At 37.7% G+C, this 16,628-nt stretch overlaps 2 protein-coding genes across 4 annotated transcripts in view; one reads left to right on the forward strand and one right to left on the reverse strand.

The window, feature by feature from the left end:
* LOC121328825 (voltage-dependent L-type calcium channel subunit alpha-1D-like) overlaps positions 1 to 4,724 on the forward strand; it is a 90,505-nt gene extending 85,781 nt beyond the window's left edge. For both annotated transcript variants that reach the window (XM_041273914.1, XM_041273913.1), the window contains 5 exons: positions 789 to 938; positions 1,031 to 1,197; positions 2,361 to 2,482; positions 3,256 to 3,576; positions 3,820 to 4,724. In XM_041273914.1, the coding sequence (XP_041129848.1) occupies positions 789 to 938; positions 1,031 to 1,197; positions 2,361 to 2,482; positions 3,256 to 3,576; positions 3,820 to 4,113 (1,054 nt within the window). In that variant the 3' untranslated portion in view covers positions 4,114 to 4,724. The remainder of the gene's footprint in view (positions 1 to 788; positions 939 to 1,030; positions 1,198 to 2,360; positions 2,483 to 3,255; positions 3,577 to 3,819) is intronic.
* A 294-nt stretch (positions 4,725 to 5,018) lies between these two features.
* On the reverse strand, positions 5,019 to 16,041 carry LOC121328247 (choline dehydrogenase, mitochondrial-like). Of its 2 annotated transcripts, none has more exons than XM_041272817.1 (8): positions 15,735 to 16,041; positions 13,125 to 13,978; positions 12,275 to 12,426; positions 10,665 to 10,794; positions 10,189 to 10,323; positions 9,764 to 9,906; positions 9,110 to 9,212; positions 5,019 to 8,674 (listed from the first exon to the last, which is right to left on the reverse strand). In XM_041272817.1, the coding sequence occupies exons 2-8, from the start codon at positions 13,882 to 13,884 to the stop codon at positions 8,265 to 8,267; spliced, it is 1,833 nt and encodes a 610-aa protein (XP_041128751.1). In that variant the 5' UTR covers positions 13,885 to 13,978; positions 15,735 to 16,041; the 3' UTR covers positions 5,019 to 8,264. The 2 variants fall into 2 exon arrangements, with proteins under 2 accessions (XP_041128751.1, XP_041128752.1); XM_041272818.1 differs by lacking the exon at positions 15,735 to 16,041 and adding an exon at positions 14,872 to 14,973.
* Between the last annotated feature and the right edge of the window lie 587 nt (positions 16,042 to 16,628).

Consider the following 16,628-nt stretch of genomic DNA (forward strand, 5'->3'; position numbering starts at 1 on the left):
GCACTGGTAGGTGACTTGATAGATCACATGCGGACTCTTTCCTGGCCAGTTATGACATAAGTCTAACAAATATATTATTACTTTACCAACATATTCTTTTTAGAAAAAGGGTCAATTTCTACAGTAAATACAGCATAATACAAAATTGAAGGTTTATGAATTTAAGTCTAACAAACTTTGAGTTTCAAATGTTGCTATGTGTTTATTACCATTTGGTTGATACTGAGACAGGAAAGAGGACAGCATGATATTGTAACCCTTACTGTAACTAACGTTGCGTGAGTGCATGCTTGAGTTGTCTGGGTAGCAAATGCACACTATAATGTCAAAAGAGTTAGTCTGCATTCAATTAGTATGAAAAAATAAACCGAAAAAAGTGCTTTAAAATGGCAAAATAGGAAGACTTGACTGCATGCTTGAATTGTCTGCGTAGCAAATACACAATATACTGTAGAAACCTAATGATAAACTAACTAGTATCTAAATAGAATAGTAATTGATACATGGCCATAATGGTTTTGTTTCTAAATAAGCAATTATAAGTATATCACCAAAACTAAAGCTGAGCGAACACAAAGTCACTTTTTCAAGAATCTGGTTCCAGAGGCCAGGAGACCTAGTTTGAAGCAGCTTTGCTGTATCAACCCCCAAGTCTCCCCTGGTGTGCCCTACAGTGGGCTGAAACCAAGTTCCAAGCCACAAAGCACCTGAAATGTACGCTATGTGCATGCAAGCACATGGCCGCGCAATGAAGAACACAGCTGAGCGATGTGCGTGTGCCTCTGTAGGTCCGACTCTGGGGAGGGCCGCTTCCCCACTATCCGGCGTGGAGAGCCTCCTATGGATGAGCACCACCAGGAGGATCGCTACTCCGGAGAGCAGGAGTATTACAGCGGGGAGGAGCTGTATGAAGAAGACAGCGTGCTGTCAGGAGACGGGTGACTGACTCTTTAATGAACCCTGACAGTTAGTAAGTGTGAGTTTCTACTGTCTCATCAGTAACCTCTGTGCATGCATCTTCCTATTCCAGGAGATCATATAAGGAACACCACGAGAGATTTCACAGCAGTGACCTTGACTATGAAACCCCTAAAGGCTACCATCACCCTTATGGATACTACGATGAGCAGGATCAGCACAGTTATCATGACCCCCGGCGTTCTCCAAGGAGACGGCTGCTCCCTCCCACGCCCCAAGGTGAGTCAGGGATGTGGAACCCTTTTTTGTCCTGGATCCTCCTGCTGTTCTAAACAGTATAGCCAACCTCATTGTCTGTGAAACTACCAAAGTTCATACTGACACATTGCACAGCTGGCTATAGAGATTATACTTCTTTGAAGATAAGAACCACAGCAACAGCAACAATCGCAACCACAAATAGACTTACAAAGCAACGCACATGTACTGTAATAATGAACACTGTACGTAATAAAACAACACTAATTAAACTGAGATACAAATGCCAGAGTCTTCAAGTTAGTTTTGAAGGATTTGTCTGAGTCCCGAATACCTTTTGGGATTGAGTTCCTGAGCCTAGGCGCATAGGGTTTAAGTTAGAGAGTCTAACTCTGTGCTCTGCCAATAACCCAAAATCACTTGCAAAAGGAAAGTGCCACAGTGTGTTGATGTGCTTATCCTTTGTACTGAGGCGCATCAAGTCTAAACCCATTGCTGCCTCCATAAATGGTTCTAAAATTTTGCACAGTGATTTATGGGGGGGGGGGAAAAAAAACACTCAAACGATTCTGCAACTTTGAATCTTCTATAAAAAGGCAGATCAGATTGATTGGCACTAATCCAGTTGCGAGACAGTAATGTTTCATATGTACTGTACTTCTTTCCATTTGAAATGCACCTATCATATGTAGCAACCCATTGAGTGGACAAGCTAGTCCAGATTCAAAAGAATTAGTCTGCATTAAATTAGTATAAAAGAATAAACAGAAAAAAAAGTGCTTTAAAATGGGGAGACTCTTATTTTAAGCAACCCTTCGATGGTAAAGGCAGGCTGTTTCGGGTCTTGAAATTCATTAAAGGAAACTGACACCTCAATGTAAAAACAAAACCTCTATGATTGCTCATGTGAGGCAAAATATTAGTGAGTGTAAAGATTATTGAATCTTGCATGCAAAGCCTTAGAGAATCCCAGTTTAGAAAAAAGGGAGCAATCGATTAACAGGTAAGAGAAAGGGCTGGGTCTTCCGACGTTGGAGCGTGTGAAGTGAAGCAGAATCCAGTTGTTGAGCGTGTCGCGAGTTTGAACGGAACCACTTTTACTAATCATAGGTCTGTTAATGGCTGCATGTGCCGTTGAAACAATTTTCACTGCGGAGTGTGTTGCGTTTTGTTTTACTTTTCAGCGAACCGGAGGCCATCCTTTAACTTTGAGTGTCTGCGTAGACAAGGCAGCCAAGATGAAGTCCCGCTGACTCCTGCGTTCCACCAGCGCACCGCCCTCCCACTGCATTTAATGCAGCACCAGGTAGCTTAGCATCTCCTTTGAGCTGAGTCAGTGTCACTGATTCAACTGCAGAGCTGAAACTTGCTGCTACTTGCTGCTTATGACTCATATACCAGACACAGTGGACATGTCACTTTTTAGAGAACAAGGTTATTGTGTGCTCTGTTTGTAGGGTTAGTTTTCAGTGTTACGGAACTAGTACTGAAGATTGTATTTTTAACAAAGGATTTCTGTTCCATTTCCTGTGTATTTTAGTCATTAAGCTCCCTGCAGTTTCCAATGTGTTTAAGTATGAATTCAGTGTGTTTTTATCTGTCTATAGCCGTGATTTGTAGAGGTTCTAGTTTTCTGTCTCTAATTCATGTCCTAGATTGATTGTTTTCTACTGCAGATCAAGTGCGATTGATATGGAATTAGGTGGTCAGTATTTCTCGGCTTCCTTAGTAAAAGAAAGACTTTGGGTCATGGCTTATTTCTGTTTTTGCTGCAAATTATGAGACATTTAATAGTTTGTTCAAGTACAGTGCTCAAGTGTAATTCAAAATTCAGAAAACTTTAGTAAAATATCTGTACGGTTTAAAATGGAAAGTTAATATCCTAGTTGTACTATAACTTTAAAATATACAATTCCAGGGATGACAGTAATTCCACTGAAATAGTCCACTGTGCTGTAATGCCATTTAGACTGGGATATTTAATGGAGGGTGCATTTGCAACACAACTATTAAGGGGAAATGAAAAAGTGGGCATTATAAAATGTACAATGTGTAATACTTGTGTTTGGTGTGAAATAGGTGATGGCTGTAGCAGGACTAGATTCTAACAGAGCTCAAAGGCTCTCGCCAACACGGTCAACTCGCTCTTGGGCGACCCCGCCAGACACTCCCGTCAGCAAGGAGCGCCCTCCCTACTACACCCCTCTCATCCGCGTGGACAGACCCCACCGCAGAGACCATGTCAACGGCAGCCTTGCATCCCTGCACACGAGCTCCTGGTACACAGATGACCCTGATTATCCCTACAAGGCATACACGCCTGCACACTTAAAGATCCCTGCAGAGTTTCGACATAAATACCATGAAAAGAGAGGGAGCGCAGCCAGTTTGGTTGAGGCGGTAGGTGGAATACTATAAAGCAATTAATCATTGCATAAAAATATCTATTTCTACTGCAGAGATTTTATGACTTTGGGAAGAAAATTGGTCCGAACTATTAAATCTACAACAGTTCATGGCTTTTTTTTTTTTGTTGGATAATTTCCATGTAGTTAATATTTGCTGACTGTTAATTTAACTGGATAATTGTAATACAAATAAATAAAAATAAATTCTAATAAAATACAATTCTTCTCCTTTCAGGTATTAATATCTAAAGGACTGGGAAGGTACGCGAAAGATCCAAAGTTTGTATCGGCCACAAAGCATGAGATTGCGGACGCTTGCGACATGACAATAGACGAGATGGAAAGCGCAGCGAGCAATCTTCTCAATGGCAACATGACGGCTCCCGCCAATGGAGAAGTGTTCCCCATTTTAAGCAGGTGGGACTATGAGCTTCACGACTTAGGTGCTGGCTACAGCGATGAAGAACCAGACTCTGTGAAATACGAGGAGGATTTAGCAGACGAAATGATATGCATTACGACTTTATAGCACTTGCTAAAAGGGAAAATACACGGATTGGGTAACAAACAAAAGAAGTGCCTTGCTGGAATATTTTAAGTCACTAACTGGATCAACAGGCGATTTGGGAAAGTGTGATTGACGCAGCCAGCTGAAGCCATAGAGTGCTTTGGAAACAGGTGTCTCTTTTAATTGGGGAGAACAGACCTACTAATAGTTACACTCTGAACTCTAGAGAGAAACCTCCTTTGGTAAGGTACACAGCCCCCCCCACTGTGGGGTCGAGAAATAGAAACATACATGCATTCTAGCACGCGAGGTGTGTCACTGGTGATGACAATCAGATAGAGAGTGTCATTATCTCAACCACTTTGTACTGCGTTAGCATATCAAGAAAATACATTTCCATTGCAAAAAGACAACAGCATATCCACTGTATGTATCCAGATGTAACCTGAATCTTGAAACTCTTCTACATTTTTTTTTCAAATTGTTCTTTCAATGGCGCCACCGACATTAGTTTTCAGTCACTAAATTATACTAGTTTACACAAACCAATATCACTTTTATTTATTGTATTATCAAGCTATTTAGAGATTTAGTCTGTTTCTATGACCATCATAATAAATGCATTACACACTGGGGAAAAAAATAAAATATAATATATATATATATATATATATTATATATATATATATTTATATTATATATATATATATCTCATATATATATATAAGGCATTATATATAATATATTGTACTTGCAGTCAGGTTTACAACTTAATTTGATACAACAAATGTATAAAGTATCATATATATACTGACATGTTAACATTATATATATATATATATATATATATATATATCTATATATATATATATATATATATATATATAATACAAATGTAAATTTGTAAAGAGATGTTCTATATTTTATGGTACTGTATTCGAAAAACACAAAAAGCAGCAATATGGTTCTTAATTATTATCATTCTTATCAAATAGATTGATGTTATTTTATTAGGGACATAGACTACTATAGTATAACAGCCTTTTCTTTTTGCTAAGATGCATCCTTTCTTTTTAAGAATACGTTTTAAGTCAATGTGAATATATGTTTACACAGGATATGCAAAAATGTGTTTTCAGCAATCGAAATAGCTTGTTCTTTTAGCAACGTCCTAATGTTCTCAAAAAATAAAACAAAGTAAAACGATAATGATTGTGTTTTTTGAAAACGGAAATAACATTTCCTTTCACTGTAATGTTTATCTCACTATACAGTAAAGCAAAAGCAAAATGATGCTGATTTTAAAAGCCAAAATGGCATTTGCTTTAACACACTTGAAAAGTTGCAATGCTATGTATGCTTGTGGCCATTTTTTGCATATCCTGTGCAAAACAATTACACCAATTGGTTAAAGTCTCAACCAATCTGGTGTATTAATGAGGCTGCCTGATCCGACAGATAAAATGAAGCAAACGTAACGTTGTTTACAGGGATTGAAATGTTTGACAGAAATACCTTAAAAGTAATCACAATTCTCTGCTTTACTTTTTATAACTGTCATGTAGCAGTGCTTTCAAGGGTCCATTTCAAATTGCCTTTGCAAATAAATAGTTGATAAAAACCCTGATACTTTAAAATGGATACTTATAGAGCCAAACTGATCCAAGTTATAAAATTAAATGGCATTATGTACAGTGCACTGTACAGTTGATTTGGGGTCATGATTATGCAAATGACACCTTCCTTATCTTCATTGTGGACCTCTGCGTAAAGACTTGTACTTGTTTACCAGCCCTTCTATTGGTGCTTGGCCAGTGGCTTCAGGATATCTGAATGTTCCTGTTTTTGATTGTTCTAGCCATTGTCTGATCTAAAATAAAAAGTCAGTGTTCTGTTCGTCAGTCTTGAAAAAGCATTGCTACAGCACAACACTGCTGCATCTTATAGGATGACATTAAGTTAGCATTGCATCCCGGCACACACAGTCCCTTCCTGTCAGTAGGTTTTTAAACTGCAGTTTCAGTAAAATGTCTCATTTGTATTGGATTCATTAGCTGGATTTATTCATATATTTGGGCAACAGCATACCACAGTATGGTATTTTGAGATCAAATTTTTCAAACCCTGTAAAATGTGAGATGATAACAAGCGGTAAAACAATAGCACCCCCATATCTCCATGTTACAATGTTCTTAATAGTACCACTGGACGAGATTGCAGAAACATATCAAGTGTTTTAAATAACTGTTTCAAATATGGCATTTTACACAAGTTCCCTTCTGGACTCGAACCATGTTTATTGACAATCTGAAAAAAAATGACATGAAAAGTTTTTAGTCATAAAAAAAATAACACAGAAAAAAAATGAATATTTGATTACCTTGAAATAAACTACACTTTCAAATTCCTGACCAGTATAGAGAAATACCTTAAAAGTATTTAGCAATGGATGTGCATACAGAAAGGGCTCTTGAACTGTTCATGTGAAAATGTGTTCTGGTCTTTTGTAAATTCGAGACTGTAATTTATCATATGAAGAACCGTTTCAAACACACATTGTACTGTACGTAGCAATTACTGGTATCATCTAATCTAATATGCATTCTTTTTGAACAGTTCTTGTAAATTGTGTTGATAACTAAAGACTAAACCAAGTTACTTTTACCTCATGTCAGGGATTCCTGAAAACTGAATTGTTTTAATTCTATACCAATGGTATTTAAATATTAGCACATAGCGGTCTGTTATTGCATAAGTAAATGTATAGTGCTGTTTGTTCTTTTATATGAAATTCCAATCTTTGTGTAATAAGGTGAGCTAATTTGTACTTTCCTGTGACTGTATGTATGGTATAGTGAGATCTATATTTGTATTTTAATGCCACCTTATGATGCTTGGGTATGTAATAAACTCACCAAGCACTGCAGTTTATTTCTCTAATTAAACCAGTTTGCAAGTAAAGGAATAAAACAAACAAACAAAAAATCTTGAAAAGTAATGTATTAGAGTTTACAAAAACACAGCAATTTAATCATTTTTAATAGCAGTTTTGAATTAAATATGTATTTAAATATTATATGGATAAAAAATGTTAAAACTAATATTAAGGAGAAAACAATAATCTGTGGTAATGTACATGGTTGAAAATACTACTTGTGTTCTTTGAAGTTTGTATTCAAGTTTCCCCCTTTATTTCTTGTACAACACTACAGTAGCAGCATGTACTGTATAGTACCTGGTGTTTCTTGATTTTGTATCATTAATGATCTGTAAAGTATTTATTTTAATTCTGTCCTGGATCAAACTGTGAGATGACATCCTAATAATTCCAATAAACACAACTGGATTTTTAAATTCAACATGACACCGGATATACGATAGTCAGTAATGCTACATATTCTTTAGATTAGACTACATACACTGTAGCGCAAAAATATGAAGAGACAAACGGCCTTGAATTAACTAGGTTTTTCTGGAATATTGAGTGGACAAGGAAGCAAACCAGCTTTGAAGAGTGTATTAATCAGGAAAGAGTGTGCAGTGCTCAAGTGAGACAGGAACATTATATTCTTTCTGTTTGGTTTAAACTGAAACTGCAAGCCTCAATTATTACCTGTTGATTAAACTGAATGTAATGGTACACTAACACTATCATTTGAAAAAGCGGGACATGATTAATAGAAGATTAAGTATAAACTGTAATAGGTCACATTCAGTTAATCTAATCAATAATTCATTATTAATACGGCTCACAAAAGTAGAGCATTAACCCCTTTTCTGTGCTCCTGGAATTTCAATAATAAAGACCTTTATTATTCTGCTTAATCTTGCTTTGTATAAAAAAAAAGGGTTTCTGCACGCTGATTAATTTACCATTCACAACGGAATTTAAGACATGTAAAAAAGATTTTAAAAAGTGTCAGTTTAAAATAGGCTAGGAAACAATGCAAGGAAATGTTTTAAAAAACATTATTACTGCTTTTAAAATGATCTGTCATTAATCTGTACTTTAAAAAAAAATAAAAAATAAAAAAGCACCTCTCCAGGTTTAAACACCTGTTTGTTGATGGTCAAGCCATTCAAACTGGAGATGAGTAAGGCAGAATGGCACCTCACCAGCTGGGTACCAACTGTCTGTAATCACTCGTGTTGGTTGTATTTTCTCCACCCATTCACTGCTGGGTTTTAGCTCTGTAAACAGGTACGTTCTTCTCATGGAGGGATGGAAGGCCCTTGATGGCGTCGGCAGCTTTCTCAGCGATCATGATGGTTGGTGCGTTAAGGTTCCCGCTAACCACACTTGGCATGATGGACGCATCCACCACTCGTAGGTTCTCCACCCCCATCACCCTGGCTTCGGGGTCCACCACAGCCATGGGGTCGGAGGGCTGCCCCATTTTGCAGGTACAGGAGGGGTGGTAGGCACTGTCGGCCTTCTCTCTAACGAAGGCATCGATTTCCTTGTCTGTCTGGACATTGACGCCTGGCTGAACTTCTTGGCCACGGAATTTGTCGAAGGCTTTTTGGGCAAAAATTTCCCTCGAAAGTTTGACACACTGTCTGAACTCCCAGACATCAATATCTGTATATTTAAAATAAAGAGGTGAAATAAACCAGATATTATTTCACCTGAGCTGAACTCCATCTGTAATCTCAGAAATATGTAGCCATATATATCCAACAAGAACAGTGCCTAGAAAATATCCAAGACTGGGTCACTTATGTATGAACCCCAAAATATTATTATATGATGAAACAGAATCAGGTTTAAGTGTACTGTATTTCATTTCACATACAATATTAACGTGTTGGGCTGGTGCATTGACTTCACACAGTAGCAGTATGCAAATCTAAATTACGGCAATACAGATCTAAACAGTGAATAATTTAAATAATTTAAAACCAGGAGTTGTTTAAATCATTAAAAGGGGACTTTGTGATAACCAACATTAAAGTCCCTGGACTTCTATCGTTAAAAGTAAGTAAACCACGTTTTTAAAGATTTGAAACCACTTACCCGTTGACAGGTAGTTCGGCTCAATAATCGGGTGGTCTTGTGGATTGGCACTCTTCAGCTTAAGCCAGCCTCTGCTTGCGCTTCTCATTGGCCCAACATGAACCTACATAATAAAATAAACAAGGTATGTATAAAGCATTGAAAATTGCTTATTCAGTACATCTTAGAAATTAAGCAAAGTGGTGGTTCAGGCACTTGCTTTAACCTTAGATCAAATCACGTAAACAACAATTATATTTTAGGTGCTTCCAATACCAGATCAGCTAGTATCTTATTTGTTTTTCGATAAACAACATCTCCAGCGATCTGCAAGGAAGGGATTTATATTACCTCAACCTATTACGTCCCTGCTGTGCACCAGAGTTCTCCTCCTCCTCCCCAGCCTCCACCTGTTTTTTGTCTTTGTCTAATGGGGGGCAGCTATCCTGCCTCCCTGCCCATGGCTTCCCTACAGTCAGCTTCTCCACTTATCTCCAAGCTAATTTATGGACAAGCACCTCGAAAGGCGAGGTCAAAGGCCAAAGAATGTAGTGTAAATATGTATAATGTAGTAGTGTTTAATCTACGCTTTATGTCTCATGAGTTTCCTGACTGAACTAGTAATTCAAGATAGTTTCGCTCGTTTTCCTGGGAAGCCCCTTTGCTTATACTTACTTGATACGCCTCTATTTTCGGATTCACTCGTCCGTGATCTATAACTTGGGATGGGAGGAAGTGAAACTGGATATCAGGATGAGTCACGCCCGGGTGTCCTTTGATGAATCCTCCAGACTCTAAATGGGAGGTTGCACCATATCCTAGAGGGAAAAAAATACAATTAGCTGTGCTTTCATGGCAGCCAATTAACCACGAAGAGAAGACACGCAAAACATTTTATATTACAGCAACATTTGTACCACAGCATTATACCTTCTAAATGTTCCTACTGTGCAGGTTACACAAACAGATCTATTCAAGATTATTACAGCATATCTGCAGCATTTTAAATGGTACTTCCTGGGTTTTAACAGTGACAATCGCTGATACTGGCATTTCCTGGTAATCAAATGTAATACCAGTCTAGATCAATGTGATGGTACCTGTAAATCTCCCAAGCCACTCCAGGCCAATCTTAACCATTAGGAAGGGTTGCTGAGCCCGGTAGAGAGTAATGGGTTGAGTACACTGCTGCTGCACGTACAGCTCCAGATGATCCTGAAGGTTCTGTCCAACCCCTGGAAGACAACAGAAAACAGAGGATCCAGTACGGGGGGCAGCGTTGAACCTGCGGTTTCCCCAGCAGTACCATGCCTGGTGTGGCTGATGGAAGGTGTGCTCATTACTTACTCTTACTCTCGTTAGGTTTTAGCTTCATCTTGGTATGGGGCACCCTTTTTAAAAGTCAATTGCGATCATACTGTTATGGTATTTTCACTCTAAAGAAATGGGCATATAGTGATAAAAAAAGGTGTTGTTTATGTAAAATATGTGTTAAAACCGCAGTGGTCCAATTTAAATGGCACGCACACCTCAATAATGTAAAATCATAAGTTCAAGTGAACTAATTCCTTCTGACCTGGAAGATGAGACACAACAGGGATTTCCAGGTTTTTAAGGTCATCTGCATTTCCAATTCCGGACAGCATGAGAAGCTGTGGTGAGTTGATCGAACCTCCACTCACAATGACCTCCTTGTTGGCATAAACCTGGGAAATTAGATTTGAAAACATTCATGAGGAGACTGAATGGTCCAGTGGTTAAAGAAAAGGGCTTGTAACCAGGAGGTCCCTGGTTCAAATCCCAGCTCACTCATTGTCTGACCCTGAGCAAGTCTCTTAGCCTCCTTGTGCTCCGTCTTTCGGTTGAGACGTTGTTGTAAGTGACTATGCAGTTGATGCATAGAGCACACACCCTAGTCTCTGTAAGTTGCCTTGGACAAAATAAACTAATAATAATACTCAATAATATTTTACTAAACGGAAGAGTTGTTTTGTGGGAATCTTGAATTTCCCATTTTTTCATTACATCATTTACAGTATCTTCATAATTGTAAACCAATAAAATGAAATACAATATGGAAATCTAAATTATTTTTTTAATTAAATACAAAGGTATTGAATACTAAACGTAATCAAAATTTTTATTGAAAATGTGTGATAGATTAAACTGTAAACGCCTGCTTACACAGAAGGTTAAACGTTTTTTAATCTATACAAAGTAAACATTTACAGCTATTTAAATGTATTTCAAAATATGAAAAAAATATTATCTGAAAAAAAGTCTGCCCGAGCACAGATGACATCAAATATTTGCATATTTCATGGTGTGTTTAAAGAACATATACCTTGAAATGAAAGAACATTCAGCTATGATATCACCTTTCATGACTTTGGGGTTTTTTTTTTTTTTTTTTTTTTAAATGTAGTAAATGTAGGCTATGCAAATTACACTATGTAACACAATTTTTGTACATGCAAAAAGTAATACAAAAATGACTACAAAAGATTTAGAAGTGAGTAGTTTTTCGAGATTTACGATTATACTGTATTTACAGTATAATCGTAAATCTCGAAAAACTACTCACTTCTAAATCTTTTGTAGTCATTTTTGTATTACTTTAGTATAAATACATGTTAATTTGGATTCATATGTTGTTTTTTTCTGACTTTATGTGAACGAAAAGACACACATTTGCCCGTTTTCCCATTGGAAATAGTGATATTTTGAAATATCACTGTCCTGGTCACAAAAGCAAAGTTTGTGGGGAATAATAGCCATTTTCTATACTTTTGAGGCATAAGCAATTTGGAAATAACACTTACTACCCAGGAACAAAAAAAAAAATTGTTACACGGTGTTATCAGTTGCCACTGACAGCAGGAACAAAGAAAGTTAATGAGAAAAAAATATTTAAGTTTCATTGCTATGGGGGTGGTTTGTTCATTGGAATCAGATAACGATCATAAATTCATTTTTTGTAATTCCTCTTCAACTAATAATTCATAGTGACAGATAAGGCTTGCTCAGTTATTACCTACATGGCATTCCGTGGCTCAATGCGATGGTGTGAATCATTTTATAACATCAAACTAACTCGGATTTAAACTAAAGAAGACCTCCTACTGTGGCCTCCCCCAGAGAATACAGCTTCATATTGTATAAAACCCAGTTTAACCACAACTGTACCTTCTTCTTTTGTCCCTTCTGCATGTACTCGACTCCCACAGCTTTCGTTCCCTCAAACAGAATTCTTGTTGTGAGGGTTTTCACGGCAGTTTTTAAGTTCGGCCGTGTGAGAGCTGGACGTAGGTAGGCACTAGCTGAGCTCCATCTTTGACCTGAAGAAAGCATTACACGAGTGGGAATTCCACATTTCATTAGGCACATACTATACTACTGAGTGGAAGTAGTAACATCAATACAACAAATGTAATATAATATCTAATTCAGTAAATTGTGTTCCATAAAATGTTACCCGTAATAGACAGCAGCTGGGGATGACTTTTTTTTTTTTTTAAATTGCTTTTTAAACATCAGAAACTTTTTTTTTTTTTTTTTTTTTTAATGTATTTTTGCCACTTGGCGTTACATCCTAACACAGCCTGAAAATGCATGTATGATGTTTCTATCTGAAACTTACATTTTTCACATTGCATGTTTATTCTCATGAGGATGACCATAAACAGTTACGACTTTTGGATGCTGATTAGGTGTAAAATACTCTTATACTCTTAAAAATATAATTAGTTCTTCAGTTAAAATTATTACTAAATAATTTGTAAAGTAACAGACGTTGCTGGTACCTAATCCCCTCCCATGTTCAACACACTCTGGTGGTAAAGCTGTAATCAGACTGTGTGACCAAAAGCACACCAGCCAGACTGCAGCAGTTTATCTATGGCGTTGTATCTGAAATACCTGTATACCCTGAATTGATATTAAAATTAAGTGGTAAGAAATGAACTAAAGCAACATTTTGTTTCCTCTGGAACTGCCCACTTTTAATACAATCCTCCGCTATTGTACTGTATGCTACCTTTATGAACAGTGATGTCCATCCAGCCGAACCCTTCCTGTTGAAACCCGTTCATGTCATCTGTGAATGGATATCCAGCCTGCTGGCCCGCCTCTATGAACGCGTGGTGTAGTGGATGATCCGTCTTGCCTCGTGACACGTGTAACGGCCCACTGCCCCCTCGGTACTGGTTTGGACCCAGCTCATGAGCCTGGGCCTTCTTGAAGTAGGGAAGGCAATGCTCATAGTCCCATCCAGTGGCCCCCTCGTTGTGCCAACGGTTATAGTCTTCTGCATGTCCTCTGATGTACACCATGGCATTGAGGGAGGACGATCCACCCCATACCCTCCCTCTGGGCCAGTACATAACCCGTTTATTCATGTGCTTCTGTGCCGTGGTATGATAGTACCAGTTATACTTGTCATTGCAGAGGTTATAGATCAAAGCAGCAGGCATATGGATCTTCCATGACAAGCGCTTGCTGTTGAAGAGCATGTCCTTTGGTCCAGCCTCCAAGAGAAGCACCGAATCATCAGGGTTTTCAGAGAGCCGATTAGCTAGCACGCACCCCGCGGATCCAGCTCCCACAATCACATAGTTAAAAGACAGGGCCTTTTCAGCATTGGCTGCTGCTGCTGCTGATGTACTGAACCTTGGGCATTCTCGCTTGTGCAATGTGGCAGGAAAACTTTGCAAAACTTGGGTTGGCTTCACTTTTGAGAACCTGCCGACAGCACCTGCGTGGAGTGTGGAAAACACTACTCTGGAATAGTAAGACATTGCTGGTCTTCTTGTCTTCCGCTGCCAGGGCACACCGGCTTCAGGCAATCTTAATTCTGTAGAGGTGATTGAAATGCGGGCAATTAAGTTTGTGCTGAAAGAAAAAAGAAAGAAAACACCCAAGCAAATGCTTTAGACGTATTTTTTTAATCAGATATATACCATGCCATGTGACAACATAACTGTGTTGAATGTCAAGATACTGAGATCATTTAGCTGATTTCAATATAATATGGTGGCATGAGTGGTATCATAACTACAAGAGAGTATATAAAATATTAAACAAATCCATAACAGGAAAAAAAAAAAAACTTTCACCTAAAACAAAATAATATCTTTTTGCATTCTGCAAAATGCTGAATACCAGGAACTGTGCGGCTTTTCCAAATGAAACGAAAAAAAACACAAAACAATCATTTGCCATCCATTTACATTACTTCAGCAGGATTGAAACTTGATTCTGCTCTTCTTAAAGTTACTGTTTTAATCATTAACACAATCATGTATAAAGATCAAAGTCTGCAAATGTCTTCTCCAGTCAATGGAAGTTCCAAATGCTAAAGCTGATTGAGGGCATTGACCTACAGCTCACACACTTGCACTGAAACACAGGGCCTACAGAAACTCGCTGAAGTGTGTCAACAGTTTGCGATGAATGGTGCCAATGTGTGCCACTAGTGGTGTCAATTCAGTCCACACATCCACTCAGTGCCTTAACAGATTATATCAGTACTCCTTCAAATAAAGACCCCGCTATATCACCTTCCAATCCCCTGACAAAACAAACATTCACAATTGTATCTGACAAAAGACAAACGTGACGACGCTACAACAGAAAAATGTTTGATATCAATATTTTTATAAGTGTGGAAAAACTTTATAGCAAAAAACCCAACAACTTAATAAACTCTGTATCTCAGCCAGAATTTAATTCATCTTACAAATTATACACCAGTCAATCACAACACAAAGAATGAAGAAACTCACGATATATCCCCCTTTAGAAACCAGATTTAGGGTGGTCTGTTGAACTGTCCTGTTTTCGGAGCAGAGGTTTCATGTGTCAGTGTCAATGCCAAACAGCTGCGTGACAAGCAATCAAAGTGTGACCCATGTGTTTATGTAATAACCAAAAGCTCTAAAGCCAACTGCTGAAGCTCAAAACCCATGAAGCACTTGTTTCTACACACAGAAACTGCTCTTTCATACAGGCTTACTGTGGTACAGTAAGAACGAGCTGAAAGAAAGCATTGTCTTCGTGGCATGAGTGGTATCGCAACCAAAAGAATGGCACAATAAAAAGCATTTGCTGCTGTAAAATGAGTGCTTTACCCAGAATCGTTTGGTTATGCCTATAACTTTTAGCCTTTTTACTAATAGCAAGCTTTTTATTTGCATTGAGCGTGGTGGTGTACATATTATATATTTGTGGTTCTCTAAGATCATATTTCTGAGTTGCCCAAATGCACCGAATACCATTAGGGAAAATAGTTTTTGAAACAGTAATATATACAGTATTTAATATTATTCTACTTTTGGTAGAATACTAGTAAATACTTTATGCTTGCTGTACAGTAGTGTATTTTTAAATTAGTATAATGTTGTGTATTACTACGACGGCTGCTTTTAATGCATTTACTCGATTCCCAATCTCTGCAGGAGTTGTACTGGAAGTTTATGTTGCAAGGCGTAGTTAAAGTGAACCTTACTGAGCCAGTTTCCAATTAAAAAACCTGTTCCATTATTATTGCAGTGATGTACAGTACACAGTTTGCTTGCTGTACGGTAGTGTATTTTTTCATTTGTATAATGGTATGTATTATTACGACAGCTGGTTTTAATGCACTTACCCGACACCGATTCCCAATCTGTGCAGGAGTTGCACTGGAAGTTATGCTGAAAAGCGGAATTATTCCAGTTTCAAATGAAAACGAGGCGAGGGCAGTGACCCGCACAACAGGTTCCAGTTTTTGCTGCTGTTGTTGCCCAGTTTTCTACCCTTTTTAACGCTGAACTGTAAACACTGCAGCAAGCTGAAAGGCTAGTGTTCTGGACGGGGTGGCAGCATTGAAAGCTCTCTTGTGGTCAATCTTTCTTTCTGAATGTTGCATTCATGTGATCTAGGGATTGAGGTGCGAAACAGAAACACATTCTCAGATCTTTCTGACTTTTTATAGTGACATTTCTGACCCTCATAAATATGAATGTGGAAGACCCTGTTTATTATGTTAAACTTTATAACCCCGCCACGGATATGAGGACTGCTCAGTCCCTGACCACCTTCCGGCGCCTCCTCAAGACACACCTGTTGAGACACCTGTAAACTCTCTCAATCATAATTATATTTTCTGTATCTTGTACTTGATTTTACTCTTAAAGGTAACAGTATATTGACGGGTTTTTTTTTTTTTTTTGTAATTGCTCTTATTTGAAATCGTTCTTATTCATTCATTGTTGCTTGCTCTTAATGAAATGTTCTATTATACCCAAATATTTTTTAAGTGTAACTAGTCCTAATCGCTCTCAAACGTAATTATTACTGTATTTTTTTTATTTTCTCTCATTTGAATTTGCTCTTATGCTACTGATTGTATTGTATTTTATAATTGCTATGCTGTATTGTGATATTTTGTAATATTTTGTAAACTCGCCCTGACTAAGGGCTTCTGCTAATATATAAACAAACAAACAAACAAACAAACAAACAAAATAAATAAATAAATAAATAAAAAATAATAATAATA

Source organism: Polyodon spathula, chromosome 16 (assembly GCF_017654505.1).
Source record: "Polyodon spathula isolate WHYD16114869_AA chromosome 16, ASM1765450v1, whole genome shotgun sequence".
Lineage (NCBI taxonomy): Eukaryota > Metazoa > Chordata > Actinopteri > Acipenseriformes > Polyodontidae > Polyodon > Polyodon spathula.

Excerpts from the sequence above, each read along its gene's own strand:
- LOC121328247 (XM_041272817.1), bottom strand. The coding sequence starts at position 13,884 with ATGTCTTACTATTCCAGAGTAGTGTTTTCCACACTCCACGCAGGTGCT. Across the intron at positions 12,427-13,124 it reads GGACATCACTGTTCATAAAG|GTCAAAGATGGAGCTCAGCT; the intron begins GTAGCATACAGT and ends TGCTTTCTTCAG. Across the intron at positions 9,213-9,763 it reads CGAAAATAGAGGCGTATCAA|GTTCATGTTGGGCCAATGAG; the intron begins GTAAGTATAAGC and ends TTTATTATGTAG.